This window comes from Aquila chrysaetos, chromosome 2 (genome assembly GCF_900496995.4).
Source record: "Aquila chrysaetos chrysaetos chromosome 2, bAquChr1.4, whole genome shotgun sequence".
NCBI lineage: Eukaryota > Metazoa > Chordata > Aves > Accipitriformes > Accipitridae > Aquila > Aquila chrysaetos.
The window spans coordinates 9,036,272-9,053,304 of NC_044005.1; the positions used below are offsets into that span (position 1 = coordinate 9,036,272).

At 38.4% G+C, this 17,033-nt stretch overlaps 1 protein-coding gene across 5 annotated transcripts in view; it reads right to left on the bottom strand.

The window, feature by feature from the left end:
• The window catches only part of ESR2 (estrogen receptor 2), a 37,720-nt gene extending 26,356 nt beyond the window's left edge, over positions 1-11,364 (bottom strand). Inside the window, exons 1-4 of one of the 5 annotated variants that reach the window (XM_041128090.1) lie at positions 11,143-11,364; positions 9,053-9,323; positions 7,318-7,790; positions 691-866 (exon numbers count right to left, since the gene is read on the bottom strand). In XM_041128090.1, the coding sequence (XP_040984024.1) occupies positions 691-866; positions 7,318-7,790; positions 9,053-9,067 (664 nt within the window). In that variant the 5' untranslated portion in view covers positions 9,068-9,323; positions 11,143-11,364. Of the gene's footprint in view, positions 1-690; positions 867-7,317; positions 7,791-8,341; positions 8,362-9,052; positions 9,337-11,142 lie in introns of those variants that run through there. The other 4 variants (XM_030007308.2, XM_030007307.2, XM_030007306.2 and 1 more) reach the window with 4 other exon arrangements.
• Positions 11,365-17,033: the final 5,669 nt, after the last annotated feature.

Consider the following 17,033-nt stretch of genomic DNA (forward strand, 5'->3'; position numbering starts at 1 on the left):
TATGGTGCATAAGTCACTGCCTGTAGGCTGTGGTAACAAAGATGGAGACCTACATTTACTTCATATTGCAGCCACTCAGCAAATTTGAACTAAATACCAAATATTTAAGAATTTAAACACCGAAGTGGAAAGCTTAGATAGGGAGATCTGGCAGAGTAAGAAATACTGCAGTGTAGGCTCTAGGGGATGGACAGCTGAGAAATAACAATAATCAGGTTTGTACCCAACACTGGCTACACATATTTTTATATCCTACATACTGTGTAGGACTCAACAGCTCCAGGCAATATACTCTTGTCAATAGTTCCTGGCAAGCAAAGTCTCCAGTTACCTACCCTAACTGTGTCTATTATAACAAATTCACAATTACTGTCTACTTTGGGACACAAACTGCAATCAGATTCACAGGTCTGCAGTGCCATCCCACTGAGGCCTTTGCTGCAGGGCCTTCCCGTGCGATGTATTCCACCTCTTCTCTAAAGAAATCAATTGCTCAGTTTGTAATGTTTCCAGATCTTGATAACATAAGAGCCAAAAGATAAAGTAGTTAAATCATGTGTTGCTCTATTTTCATCATGCAGCACCATACACCAGGATTTTAGATCAACTCATTACTAGATCGACCACTGCAACTCCTGATCACGTGAAACAACTTATTTGAGTAAAGTTATCAAAAGCTGATTCTCCTACCTTGAATACTTCTTTTAAAGAATGCTTTGCAGCCTTCACATGACCAGACCCCATAGTGGTATCCTGAAGCATAGTCACTGCAGACTGCACAGAAGTGGGCATCCCTTTTTGAGCCAGGATTATTTGCAATTGGGCTTGTACAGTCATTGCCATTAGTTTTTCTTTTTAATGGTTCTCTGATAGAAAAGAAAAATATCTGTTATAAAGAGGAAAAAATTAATCTACATTGCAAATAGTTTCATTATTTTCCATTGTCTTCTATTCTCTCTCTATAGAGTCTTCTTATTACTGAACACAGGATAGTGTGAAAAACTGTTTAAGCCTTTTTCTGATAAGGTTGTTTAAAGCATATAGTCTGATCCCAGAGCTTTCAATGATGACAGACTATAAAGTTTTAAAATACTCAAAGGCATAAAACTGGACTGCTGATGCGTCATTCACGTGAACTCTGGGAAAATCATATGGAATGCTGATGGATCTTGAAGAATTCTTGGAAATGTACAAGTCCAGGAATTTGTGAACCAAGTGGACTTTGCCTTTGGGAAGCTTCGCATGGAAAATGCAAACTCAGACAGCTCAGAATGACATGATAAATGCTATCATGAACAGAGCTGTAGTTGCTTTGTACTGCTAGCAAGGCAAAATTCTAGACAGAGCAATACACATATAGTCTCAAGTATTTCATCCTTTAAACGAGGCTTTATCAATGAGATGCTGGAGACAAATATCTCGAGATGTGAGTCTCAGCGTACAAGATCAACTCACAATGTTAGACAAAGTTTTCTATTCGAGGTGACAACCCGTGTTGATCACCCTAATGCTAAATAAAAGGAAACCTGAATACAAGAAGAATGGATAAACACAATTAATAAAATACTTTCATACATTAAAAAAATTATTGCTCCATATAAATTAGTAATATATATGCATTCCTGAAGCGCTGCAAATAGTTTCAACTTACTGGAACTATTCTTAGTGATTGGATTAAAATTAGAACAGGTTAAAAACATGAAAGAACAGCCAATTCCTGACACCAAGATCCTGTAAACAAACAGCAAGAGGAAAGGAACTTAGATTATCAGTAAAGTGTTTTTTAGGTATAGGAAGCACATTCATTGTGTACTTTTTCTCTGGACCTCATTTGCTTGGTGGTTTTAGCATGTCTTACCTTCATGGCCAATACAATTTCTAGACAGAAAATAGTATCATGTGCAAAGTCTCAGCAGCAGTTTGACAAAAGGAAAGCTGCATAGTCAACTTGCAGATACAAACTTAAGCACAGAGGCAGAAGTTAGAAACTGTAGAATTTTCCTCATCCCACCTTCCAGCAGGATTAGGGAGGGGAAGAAATAACAGTTGGGATGAGACAGCAGGTAGTATAGTTTACGACTTCTAAAGAACAAGGGTACATTGCCAGGGCAGAAGAAACCTGTTCACCAACAAGAGCAAGTTTAAACAGAACAGTAGAAACATGCTGAAAGTGCTGTCAAAGAGGCTTTAGCTAACATATTAAAAGTAGACTTTGTGCTGGTTTCGTGACAGGAGCGAAGGACAAACACACCCACATGCCAACTAAAAATCACAAAGTTTATAAGTATTTGAGGAGAACATGCTCCAATTTCCCCGTAGAAAATCTGGAAAGGAAAAAAGCTGGTTCTCTGAAAAAATTCCAAAACAGAAAAATTAAGGTATTTATTGTACAACTAAGTTACTGCAAGCTTTTAAAAAATGTTAATTCATTCAGATATTGCAGGAAATAAGGGTGTTTAGATGTTTAACAAGCCTGGTCTTTGATTACACACACCTATCCATTAATGGATTACTGAATCACTAAGTTATTTCCCCTTCTGGCACGCTGGGAAGACCAGTGTGGGAGAACTCTCCCCTAGAATAAAGGGGATCACACACACACCTAATATGCTGCTAACACAAGGCGGAAAAAGCATTGCTATTCCTTCCTGTTCCCTTGTATTTGGAAGAAAAAGTAGTTTGGCATTTCATATTAGTAGAAGAGGTATATTTTTAAGCTCTACTTGGGAATCATGATCCAATTGTGAGAGTCAGAAGAGAATCAAAATCAGCTAGAGAGCATCTCAGTGACTGATTGATATGCTGTAGAGAGCAATGTTTATTGCCCTCGTTAAAGCACCAAGATACTATGGATGAAAATAAAGTAAAAGCACACATTGTAACATCTCACTGACGAGTGTTGTTTTTTACCTTCCAGTCATGACAAGTGTTTTAAAAAAACCACTTTTTCTTTCCCTGCTTAGAAGTTTAACAACAGTCACCCTGCATACATGCAAGCTGCGTGACTTCCGCAGACTGTGGCAAGCAGCTTGCACACAAAGCAACAATCTGGAACGAATTCCTCCCGCAGGTCGAATAGGCATCAGATCTGCTTGTCTGTGATAGCTGCAGCAGTGCAGCAGGAGGTTCAAGCCCAATCATTTTGTTACTGTTGTCTGTAAGGACAACAGAACTAGGAAATCGTCGCGAGCTTTGAGGTACACGTTCCTTACCCTGAGAACCTCGTGATCAGACAGCGCATCCACACAAACAGCAAACTGGAGCGGGTAGCCCCACACATGGTTAGAGACCACCTCCCAGCGCTCTTGGGACTGGTGCACTCCAGCATGGTCAGCAGATGAATGAGCTGCCAGGTCCTCCAGAAGAACTGGCGGTAGCTGGCTAGATGCCCACAAAGCTCCTGCACCAAAGGATGCAGGAAAATGGGGCATGTACCCTGGGGCAAGGAACCACATGGACAAGATTTATGGCTTTACATCTCTTAATACTCCTCTCTATTTTATGGTCATGGTTGCTATATAGAGATATTATGTTTCCACAAAAAGAATTAAGATTTTTTTGAAGGTAACAAGTCAGTGGTTTCCTACTAGTCGTCAACAGTGACAAGATGATTACCCTAAAGGAGAAGGAATTAGCAAGGCTATTCAGGTTATTCAGTATCTATCATGTCTCCTAATTACCTCTAGCTTTGCCACAGCAAGTGTTTGATGCATATGCCACACCTGGAAAACTTGAACCTAAATTCAACTTTTTATTAAAAATGAAAAAGTGTGTCAAGGATTTGACCTAGAAAGTAGCAAGATTTGCTCATTGCATTTGTTGCCTGTCAGGTTTTTTTAAAATCTAAACTATTGTACATTATAAAAAGAAAGAGAGAAAAAAACCACTAAGAAAATAAGAAAAATCCATTAAGTAAAAAATGAATAGTCCAGATTTTATAATTTCTTATAATGTTTCCCTCCCATAGGCCACTGGCTCTTTCAGTGCCTGGAGATAATTCAATCTCATACAACCCTAAGCTGTAGGATGAAGAAGGCTCTTCCTTTCTGTCCCAGAATGTGTGCAAGATGATGGGCAAAAATCAGCTGAAGAATGCTTTTCAATCTTTATCTTCCTCATTTTTTAGACACTCCCTCTGCTATAACTTCTGGAATTGTTAATGCCACAAAACTGTCAATATTTATATCTCCAAAGCACATGTTCTGGTATGCTCCAAACATTGATTAATGTGCTGAAAACCATGTCATAGGTATCTTAAAATTGAAAGATATTTTTTCTTAATTTCTGTAACTATTCCATCATAAAATGGAGATGCCAACCCATCACCTCAAAGAGGCTTCAAGATATGTTTAAGTAAGTGCTCTACAGAATGAGCACAATAAAAAAAGCGCAGGAGAATAACGCAAATAATTATGGCTTCAGAACAGAGTTTAAGCAACGTATAAATATGATATTAGCACACAGTGAACAAGACAAAGTTACTAAATAATTTCTAGTTAAGCAAGCATTGCTAGCCTGTGTACCCAAAAACCTTTACTTACATGGTCTACCTGCAATTAGTTAGAAGCACAAGGAAAATACTAGGAAGAACAAATTAAGTTCCAGAAACATCACTCTGGCATCTTCATTAAAGTTTCCTAATACTTCTTAGAAATAATGTATCTGATCATTTTGACAATAAACCTTTTGTTTCTTTAATTAAAATCCTTTTATTTAGAGGATGGAGACAGAAATAAATTTCAGACTACTTTTAAATATAATTACACTGCCACATTCCTTTTCTCTTCATGTCATTGTAATATAAATTGAGTGATCCTGTACCAACAAAATTTATGAGACTATTTCTATTGTCTTCACTAGGTACAGGACCTATAATGCAAATAAATATAGCAGTCTTTATCACCAAATTATTGTCATTTTGTACAAAAAAATGGAACTCTAAAAATTCACATCTATTTTGACATGGAATACAATTAATTTTTGTTGTACTATTGGTGCAAAGTAACACTACACTGCAGAACATTTGCATTTAGCAAAGTTAAATAAATTCCTTCTGTATTCATATAATGAACCCATTTGTAAGGAAAGGGAATGCCAAGAATTCAGGTTCCTTATTTTAAGCTGATCTACAAGGAGATCCAAATTACACAGTGATCAGCTTTAGCTCTAAACTAACGTGGACCACATTAGTTTAGCTAATGTTAATGGAAATTTACACCCAGGGAAGATAGACTCTTCTCATGGTGAGACTCTTGCTTCCTTTTGAAAGGTAAGATAAACTATGTAACAGGCCTAAATATGTAGTAATGCTTTCTTAATCATCTTTCAATCAAAATCCCTTTTCTCAAACTACAACGCTGTTTAAAATTACTTACACTTTACAGCATTAGTCTCTCCCTTCCCCCAGAGCTATTCCTTTAAGTTTCAGTCCCAAGAACTCTTCCTTCAAGGTATAATCTACGAATCTGTAGTGTCACAGTCATTGTTCCCATGGCAATAAATATAATGTTCACGACATTAATTTAAGACCTCACCAAAGGATAAAGCAAAAGGAAACACAGGGCTTTTTTTTCTTAACAGCTTTATTTCAGGACAGATATCCACAATAAGGGAATTACAGCTCTTGCTTTTTGTGTTTCCATATCAAATTAATTTTTTCCTTTTTTACAACTTCTGTACACAAATGGGGGGTTACAATGCATAATACTGAGCCAAATGAACCACTGAGAAGGTCCAGCTACCAAGCAACACAATAGTTACTTGCTGCTGAACAATAAAGGTTATCCATAAATTTAGACTCCAGATTTCATTGATTTCTCCTCTTTAAGTTAGGTCATCATTGGCTACAAGAGCAATAGTCCATAGGAATCTATACAAATGGCAGAAGACTTATTTACTTAAACTTCGGTGTAGCAGGTTTGGCTTCCCTTCTGTCTATGTAGAGAGCACACTGCAGAGCATCAGATGGGGTGCTCTTGCTTTTGGCTTATTCCAGCTGCTGTCCCATCATCTGGACAGCTTCAAACACTAACCTATGGCAGCCTTCCCAAGGCTGTCAAAAGTTTTGAGACATTAACCAAAGCAGGAAGAATGTGGATGTTAACCCTATCCGCATTAGACCTCCTTGGGGAATTCTTTTCTACAAAAGTGCTACCCAAACGGCCTCTCCCAACCCAACTGACACACCTACACTTAACATAGATTTGCACTCCAGAACTGCCTGCTACTCTCTGCTGACTCCAAATAGAGACTAATCAGGTGGCCGGGCTGAAGATCTGTGCAGCCTACAAGTCTGAAGTAGACACAGATCTCACACCTTAGCCCTGTGCAGTCAACATAAGGCCCACCCATTGCAGAAGGAATGTGCGTAGTCTCAAAAACAGCACAAATCCTTTATTAACAATTGAACTAAAACTGTTGCCAGGACACACTACTTTTCATACTGACAATGACTGCTGAAGTTAGATAAGGAGCCCTGTAAATGAACATACAGCTGCTAAAATGGGAACAGCACCTGCAACACCCCGAGCTTTTATCCATCCAACAGCTGTTGTGCCCGTGAACGGAGTAATTTCATCAAGTGATGATCTACACACTGCTTATGGTTTGTAATATGAGTAAATGTGCAGAATGGGAACATGTTTTTGCAAATACAGTTTCTTTACAGCTGAAAATTTAGCCTGTGAATCTGCTGTTCACAGCGCCTTCATAAAGTCAGTTGAGAACAGCAACAGAAATGTCAGACTTTTTCAGTAGCAGCACCCTTTTGAACATGATGCATGCTGCTGTATGACTCTTAATACTAAAACCAAAAAACAAAGATAACATTTCCCTTGAATTCTAAGTTCATGAAAAGCCTTCACAGCTATTAGATACAGTAAAAAAAAAAAGCCAGATAAAATGGAATTCAAACAATATTGTATGAAAAAGAAAAAAGAATGAACCTTTACTTCTTTCACTCAAAGGACTTAAATTTACCAGAGCAAAATTCATTTTTATTACACAAAGTAGTACCTAGCAGTCTTGAACTTTTGTTTATACAGTAAACAGTTCCCACATCGAAGGCATTTGTAGTGCTTTGTGTCAGTGTATAGCTCTCTAATGAGCTATTGAAAAAGAAATCCTATTTCAGAACTTCCACTAAAAAAACCACAAAACCCAGGACTGCTTTGGTGTTTGGTGAAGGATTTTTGGTTTTGCTTTGTTTTTCAGACACGCTGACACAGAGAAGTCAAATGTAAAAAGAAAAGACTTAAAAGAACTAAAGAAACTGTAAATAATTTTCAGCAAAGTTTTAAAGAAATGAGTAGTACTGACCTGGTCAGAGGTAGCACTGGCTCCATCGGTCTTGCTTCATACCACGGACTCTTTGGCTGCTCTGCATACAGAAGTGATGACTGACAATGCAATGTCAGGGGGGAGGCATGGCCAGGAGCAGACCATAATGCACTGGGGCTTGATGCTTGCCTCACAGATGCACTCTCTGAATCACCAAAATGGCTGGTAATGTTGTAACTCATCATTGCAGGACTGCAGAATGCCATTGCAGAATATTCATGTCTGTTTTCCATGTAAGATGAGGGAACATAGACTGGACTGTGTTCTGCTGTCAATGTGGACTGATTACAGCTGTAGGGAACTGGAGACATGATACCAGCGGGTGAGTTTTTAATTTCTGTTTTATTGCATCCAATATCCTGAAGTGGCAGCAACTGAGAAAAGTCCTTGTGAGAAGATGCACACAGGGACATTTTGAAGCAAGACTGAAGACTGTTGTTTAAATATTCATCCTAAGATGGTAAGGTATAAAAAAAGGTGAATTAAAAAGTAAGAAAGTTCTGTATTAAGTCTTTTCTATAAAAGAAAAAAGGAATCAGTAAGACAGAAAATATAAAAATATCCTGTTAAAACAGATTTCATACCAAATGCACTTAAACAGTCAATGTACAAATTTACTACCTTTAAGGAAAAGAAAGCATTGTCGAACTTCCTTAAAAATAAAGGCTAAGACACTTGTTGAGTTCAGACTCCCTTAAAAAATAACAAAAAAACCCAAATAAATCACTTGAAGTCTGAAAAAAAGATGCAGGTGACAACTTGGATCTTAACAAAAGTAACTCATTACAACCAGGGTAAAACTCTGCTTTATGTCAGAGGCAAAATTACTCTATGGCCCACAGCTATGGAGTGAGTGCCCTGAGAAATCAATTCTCTTCATAAAAACTCACCACCTCCTGTTCCTGCTAAAAGTGTACTACTTCAGCCTTCCCTTTATCAACACAAACATGTAACAGCAGGTATTTTGAAAGCACACAAACACACACACATACATCTCCTTTACCTTCCAAAACCAGAATTCCACTGCACATCCCTCTCCACAGAGAGGGAAGACATGTAATGGATGTCAGTAAGCAAAGCAACTTCATCACTGAGAGGTGCCTGGATACGGCACCTCTGAACAGAGCCTTTATAAAAGTAGAAGTCACAAAATGCAGGTATTTCCAAAGCTGACAACACAGAACTCGAGCGATTTCATAAGGTCTAGAAGTTTTATAATTTCCTGCCACTCTCCATCCCCATCCCAACTACTCTCCATCCTTCATCCCATCTGAATCAACTATCAAAACAGAGACCTGAATTTGCCCATAGTAATTACTCTTTGCCAGATTCAGGTATAACCACATTATTTAAGGGGGAAAAATTTTTGAAAAGAAAAAAGCCCACCAAAACCATCCTTCTAAGACAAAACCCCTGTCCTGGAAGCATTACTTTTACAGTAGCATTTAAAAATACTTCTTTTTTATTCTTCACTGAGGGTTTCATCTGCAATTCATTCCAGCTTTGAAGGCAGACATGCAGCCCTCTTATAGCTTGCAATCCAAAACAATTTTGTTTCCAAAATAGCAAGTTCCAGCCCCCAGAACTGATATTGTAGTGTACTTTTACGGATGGTAATAAGATCTTAACATGAAAAATCATGGGATAAATAAAAAGTCAACCAAAGCTTTGCTACTCAAGAAGTGGCCAAAGTATTGATGCTAAATATGCTTACCTTTTTTGACCTCATGTGACCATAAAGCAAGATGAGGAAGATTCAAACACAGGTTTCCTGAAGTACCAGCAACCTCCCTGCCCCCCAAATTCTCAGCCAGATAGCATTTCTAGTATGCCACCTTGGGGCATTGACACATTTTTCTCCTCTAGGGCCAGGACTGAGGGTAGAAGCATTAACAAAAAATGTAAGAAATAGTCTTTTTTAAGAAAATGGATAGTTTAGGGTCCATCCTTCTCCCTTTGCACTCTGTTGATGAAACTGAAGATATCTGTAGAAATAACCAGGAACTCACTTAAATCGTCTCAGGCGCTTCTGACCCAGCTGCTGTTTTTTCCTTTGTGGGAAACAGGAAAATGAGATATCTCAGCAGCTGTTTATGTCCAGCAGTTGTTGCACTGGCACTCCGATCCAGCCAAAGCAAGAGAATCTGACTCACTCCTCACACAATCTACACGCTTCATTTGCCCCAGCCTTCATGATCTGCTCTAAGAGAAGCCAAGCATCATTCAATTTTCACTGCAAAAAGCACTGAAAATCTCAAAGGCACTTTCACTCCAGGATTATGGAGCAAGTATCCCAAATAATTTTTAAGCAGCAAATGATGGAACTAAGACATTATCTTAAGACTATTTTCAGTGGTTACTACAAGTGGGCCCTGTGAGCACACTGAATTCAAAATGCACTTAAAGCTTCTGCGTGGGTAAAGCTGTATACTATTTGCAATCTTAGAGGCTGCACATATTCAAGGTGTGTGTGGACACTCTGCAGGAGCATCTGGAATGTCCAGTGAGAGCTAACTGCCCTAACTGCATCCCTCTGCTTCCCTGCAAAGGGCACACAGCGCAGGGTAACCCCAAACCCTTCTGAGAGAGGCACCTGAAGGGCATTACGCCACCACCTCTGTTCTAGTCAGCTAGAGACATTCTGGTATAATACTTTGATAGTTTTTACAGCAGGCAACTGGTTGTGTAGTCTCCTTCAGACATTTGAAAAATAGATGCATGTACACTGTAGAAGCAGAGACAGCACAGAGCTGGTACTACACCGTTTCATGAACTGAAATCAGCTGAGTTTTAAGTCATGTTTTACTGGACAGCTAATCCAGTAGAGTAGTATCCAGGAAAACTGCCTATTTAGCAGAAGGATGTATTCTCTCCAAAGGGCAACACACGGTATTTAGAAACATACACAGAAGTTATGAGAAGAAAGAGTGAAGTTTGTTTTAGAGGGAGGAGCCACGCAAGCATGTAAAGTCAGTACAGCCTTCCTGAAAAACAGACTGCTCCTGACTTATTTACAAGAGAAGGGACTCTGGGTTCCAGGACACTAAAGAAAACTGTATTCATGGTCTTCAGCAGACTGCAGTATAGTGAAAAAATAACAGCATTGGCTTAAGATAATTAACTTGGGTCACAGAAATAGTTTAACCACAGTAGACTATGGATCTACATGAGATCACGTTGTTCACATTTCCTTATACCTAGAGAATTTAGAATGGGAAGCTCAGAGCCTCACAAATAAAGTGAAGCTGCTGAAATTATCCAGTATTGCTCAGAAGGTCCTAAAAACTGACTGCTGGACTGTGAAGTTAAAGAAGGACTGCAGATTCAGGGAACCGGATCTTAAGATTTAAGGCTAGAGAAAACAAACTCCAGTAACACCAATACATCAGAAGGAAGCACGACCACATTTAAGCCAAGGATTAACAATAAGTAGTGCAACAGGCTAATAAATTTGTTCCATCCTGGTATAACGTCCTCATATCTTAAGCACCATTCATTAAACAGAAACAAACTCCTACATAAAGTGAACTCCCATTCCAACATCTCCCCCTTCTCTGAAGTAAGATTTTAAAGCAAGATTCAATTTTAAGGTACATTATTTAGATCTAATCTATCAGCACTGTACTAGATCTGTACCAGACACAGAAACAAAACAGGTATCTGTTATTTTTATACTACAGTCTTCTGAGAGACCACAAATGTTTCAGTCCACTGAGGTCAATGTAGCTTAGCAAGATACTCAACAACTGAAATGCCATTATTAAGAAAATAGCCATTTTGTCCAATTCCTTGAGTAACACTTACCATTCACAAATCTAAGTCACTAAGGGCAGGGTTCACATCTGGCATAAGAGAAAATGTTCCATTGGCTCCAGTACGCAGAGGATGACACCACTGTCCATGAGGATGTAGGAACAAAAATGTGATGTTATCAATGTTCTCCACAAAAAAATATTAGGTTTCTGGCCCTTAAACAGCTCTACATATTGAACTCGATGTATCTTGAGAGTCACCATGCAAGACACACCAGATCAGGCACAACAACTGGTTTAGATGTCATAGTCAAACAGACACATGGGTAAATAATTAAGCCATCTGACCTATTTGAACAAACTCAAAAACCAGTTATTGCACATTATCTACACCAAATATCTTTTTAAAAGCCTTGTATGAAATAAATAATTATTTTTTTAATTTTCCTTTTTAGTTTTGGAAAGGGGAAAAAATATGTAGAGGGCAGCCTGCCGTGTTTTAGAGCCTGCTTGGAAACATAATACAATAGCTTTTCCTAGAAAAATGCAACAGTCTGCAAAAAGCAATAGTGATGGATGTTCTCAGGCACCACTCCATCAACATAACACTACAACATACCTAGAATTTTATAGGCAAGGCATATATTTTGAGCAAAGACTTTTTTGGAATAGAGAATTAAGATGACCACCTTCTCTGCTAGGCTTAAACTAAAGTGCAATCATTCTTCCTCTCATTTTAATAGAGGTGATTCAGCAAGCATGCATTCCACTACCCCACAGCCTAAAGCGCTCAGTCATCTGGCAAAGCGTTCTATTAATATTCTGCTAAGTTAAACTTTACACAACTCACCACAACAATGAACTGAATCATTTTCTCAAAAACGAATCATTAAAGGAAAATCATTCTTGATGCATAAAATGGCACTTGTGCTTCAAGTTTTGTGAAAAACTTATTAAACACAGCAGTGCCAGATACTGCCAATAGAAGGCATATAAGTAAACAAGTTTATTATTACCTGAGAAGGACTAGATGCAACAAGTAGGGGACAGATGGGGAAGCAAAATGAAAATAAAGCTATCTGTCCAGACCTCAGATGTTGTGCTCATTCCTGCAAAATTAATGGCCTGTTCTCAATGAGATCAGGACCTCCTCTGAAGAAAATATTGCAGATTAAAAGCACATGGGCAAGAATACTTCAAAATTCTTAAGCAAAACGAGCACTCTCTTTGGCCTATCTTAGCCTTTGTGTTACTGAGGACACTAAGAACTTCTAGGTTATTCTAAACATTCATAAATATATTTCTGGGCTCGATGCATATGACATACATGGTGGCACCAAGGGAACTGGGTTTGTTCCACTAGAGGAACAGAAGACTGCAGGATGGTCTAACTGCAGTCTTCTACTTTCTGAAGTGAAGTTACAAAGACAACAAAGCCAGACTTCTGAGAAAAAGTGCACAAGCCAGGACAAGAGATTACAGTCATAAGTCAGTGCAAGGAGAAATTCCAGTTGGACATATGAAAAAATTCTCCACAGTGAGAATTAAGTACAGGAACAGGATATCCAGAAAGGCTGTGAAATCTCTGTCTTTGGAGATATAAAAAAAAATTGACTGAAAAAGGCTCTGAGCAACCTGACCTCACTTTGAGCAGGATGCTGGGTTAGTTGCTTTCCAGATGTCCCTTCCCAGCAGAATTTTTTTATGACTATGTTCATCCACTACTGGAGGCATTCATAGCAGAGGAAATTCCATTTTACCTGTGCTGGAAAGAGTGAAGCATATCAAAAGATCATTAAATACCCTGGACACTGGCCACCTTGTCAACTTTGTTCAAGAAGGTAAGAGCTGTGGGTCTTGTCCAAAGACAACCAACATTTAACACTTCATAGTACCTGAAAACAGCTGTCTTGCATATACTGCAACAGGATTAGTTCACTAGAAGGTATGCAGACAATTGGAAAAGATTTTCAGATCTTAATTCAAACTAGAGTTAAGATTGACTACAGCAGTTTTTAGCCTTTCAATTTGTAGATCCTTCAAATGTTATCAGACCTCAGAATGGATTTAAGCTTTCTATGATTTGCATTTCTTACATACATTTCATAGACTTAAGGATCCAGAGACGAGAAATGGAAAGCCACAGTCCTGCTCAAGAATACAAATGCATACTGAGAGACTTCAGCTCCTTTACTCTACATGTCATTACTTCAAATTCAACGTGGACACTCAGTACATATTCCATCAAAAAAAAAAAAAAAATTTGAATTTCAGTGTGAAAATTTTAGCATGTTCCATTAGAAAAGAAACATCTATTAAAACTATTACACAAGTAGCAATTACAAGGATATATCAGAAGACTTTTTAATCACACTTCAATCCACAGCAGTATCATGGCAGAAGTCAGTACACAGAATATCACCCTTGTCCAATAAGAACTTTATTATTAAAAGACAGCATCTCCCTCTGATGCAAGGAAGGGCAGGGAAGAGCGGTACAGGCTGGCATACACCTGGGACTCAGATTTTCGTGGAGCTGGGATGTGCATATGTATCCACCATCTCTGAAACACACTTGGGTCTCTCAGCACACGCTAATTAATTAAGCTAATTCTTAGGAAGTTAATTTTGAGACGCTAATTCTTGGTTTGATGATCAGAACATAGCTCTTTGCCAACAGCAGGGAATACACCAGTTCCTTGGATCCAGGAGGAATTAATTCCTTCAGTCACCATTTCTCCCTTAATGATGGTGCCCTAGAACGAGCGTATAGGAGCCTTCCTCCACCCCATTACTTTCTAGTCATTAGAAAAGCCTGTACTGAGGGACATCTTTAATTTGTATAACTCCGCTGAGAAACAGACTGCCATGCTCAATCATCTGGCATCAAAAAGGGCAAATATATATATGGATAAATAGCCTCATTTTGCCCAATTTTTTGCCAGACTTTTACACAGCTTGGAAGGTTACTGAATAACTGTCTCTTAGTTACTGGCATGGTATAGACATGAGCTGGCACAGGGGCTGAGATTCAAGTCAAGTTCCTTCTGTTTACTCTTATAACAATTCAGAGTCTCCTGTATTAGAAATAAATAAATTGGGGACTGAAAACACCACTGCATTTATTGCCTGTTCCCACAGCACTTCCCCCACGCAAGTCCGTGAGGATATACAGCAGGCACACAGAGCAGTGCCAGCAGCAATGCACTCATGCCAGACAGAAATTTGAGAGAGAAAAGTGGGGGGGGGGAGTCAATATGTGAAGAAAAACAAGTAAATCAGGCAATAGGAATACAGCAGGAATTGAAACTTCCTATTCTCTCAGGGAGAGAATGTCTATCTTGCTTTCGGAGGAAAGCAAAGGTGAGAGATTTTCCCTGGCAGCAGCTGTCCATCACTAGGCATAAAAACCTGTGATGGGATTAAGAGCCCTTTGGCCAATGGACAGTAGAGTAAGGTCAGAACTGCCCCAAAAACCTAGACCCTCTGGCAATCTATAGGCAACAAGATTAGATAGGTGGGTAGACAAACAGGACATATCCCAAAATGACATGAACTAATTTATTTCTGCAGCACATGCTATACCACCCAAGGATCTGACCTGCCATAGCTTCAAAATGTAGGGTGGGAGTTTCTGTTTGGCATGTTATGTCAGTGAATGCAGGATTTAATTTCTCCTGGCTAAGCAGACATGATGCATTGGCTGTTCCCTTGAGCATGCCATGCCTCAGGCTCCTCAACTGACCTCTTGCTTTATGAGGCTGAGAAGCAATGGTGATAACCATAATTGTCATTGGCATAAGAAAACTTTCCTTGCAAACATGCTGTCAGGGAATAATTTTTTCAGATCTACGTGACCTGAAGAGTGGAGAAAAAGCAGGAGCCCTTTTCCTGTCAGACCCACACGCAATATCCCTTATTCCACTCTCTCCTCCCCCAAATAAAACAATCTTATTTACTGTGGTTTTTTTCCAGACAGTCTCTTTACTATGCAAATTATTTATGCTGTAGGATTAATTTGTGTAGCAAGAGTCTGTTTCACTAGTGGTCTTATTAAGCAACGAGCCCAAAGCCTCTTCAACCAAGAGCACTTGTCAGCATTGGTTTCAAGACAGCTTATTGTGTCTGTCCAAGAAAAACATGCCACATGCAAGATGCCTTTTCCATCACTGCCACTCAGGCAGCCACTAAAGCTGCAGAGTTGAACTGTGGTTTGGGAGACACTGAGAGATTTACTTCATTTGTGTGACTATGCAAGCAAGGAGCATCCAGTTTGCATCTTGCTCTACTCAGTATCCAAACAACACACTTCATAAATACATGGATGCCTTACCTAATACATGGTTGCCTTACGTTTTACTGCACAAAGCAGTCTTTTGTCTTTTTAGTCATAAAACTTGAATAAACAACCTTTTCTATAATTGGATAGAAGTGAAATCTATGTATGAATATGAATGAAATGCAGTACAGTTTTAGCTGCTTTTCTGGTTTTAGCTATAAGTCAGTTTGTTTCCTTATTGGAATTTATATAAAATACTATTTCACTTGTATTCATTTTGCTATGCATCTTCACATTAACAGAAAATTCAAGACTAAATATTTTTGCCCCTGCAATTTTATTCTAACTTCTTTTTTTAAAAGTTTTTCCAATGTAGTTATTTGATATCTGATTCTGATGACTTAAAAGACTTACAACTACCTGATAAATTAATAATTATGCCATAACTTTTCCCTCAAAATCACTAATTCACTGAAATAACACAGAAACCAAGGTATTGCTTATTCTTGCCTTTCAAGCTATGAAATAGTTATAATGTCACATGAAATCCCAGATCAGATATGTTTAACATCATCCACAGGTAACAAAAGTTTGTGTATACATTTAGTCCCGTAAACAAAAAAAGCTGTTCTAGATTTGTCTCATCATTAACCTGTGGGTAAAATCCTGTCTCAACTGAGTAGTCAGAATTTTCTTGTTGATTCACACAGGTGGCCATTTGTCTAATGTATTAATCAAGAAAAAACTTGAATGTCCTAATATCAAAATTAAATCAGAGAAATGATTCTGGGATTTCTGTTCTCTGAGCTTCATCTTTCCTGTCTCTGGAGGAATGGACCAGCAAAGTCTTCTATGTGAATATTTCTTGCTGCTAGCAAAAGCATGTTGCAGATAACTGAAGAAGAGCACAATAACATAGTGGATATAAAATCTATTCAGCCCCGTGGATCACCATCCCTTTTCACTGTAAGTTCTCTGCTACTTGCACCTTTAAGTCAATATTCAAGAACCAGAACTAAAACTAAGTGTATTTAAAGAGATCATAGATTAAGATGGCTTCATAGTGGTTTTAATTAATACATTTGAATCCATTCCTTATCAGAATATCATCATAGACACTCACAGTGGCTGACTTATTAAAGGTAATCCTGCAATTGCAACATTTTAAGATCATCTCCAAAACTATGAGTATTTTCTTCCTGTGATATTTTAAGTTTATCAGGTTACCAACAAATAAATTCACTGGGATATAAACTAATTTTTGTGATTCTACTTTCTCCAGCAATACTTGAAGCTCCGTTAACTGATTCTCATAATTTACAGCACTTAAGAGATGATTGACTGTAAAGCAACCTCAGATTTAGTCCATCCTTTCAGGTCTAAGATTTTTATTGTTATTTCTCCTCTGAAAGTCTGAGGAAGCTGAACTGTTCACTCACACACACACACACACACACAGTTAGCAGTCTGAGAACGGAGACACTACAGCTGTCTTCCTCTAACACAGCGTTACAGTCACTGTGTCTGCAAAATGTACGTTACATCTTATTTAAAAAGATACAGGAAAGTTAAGAAAGGAAAGCAAAAAGGATGATAGTGACAGAGGGGTGATTCTATGTTTAAACTTTGTTCACAAACATAAAGAGGAATTTTGATAAAGTTCTG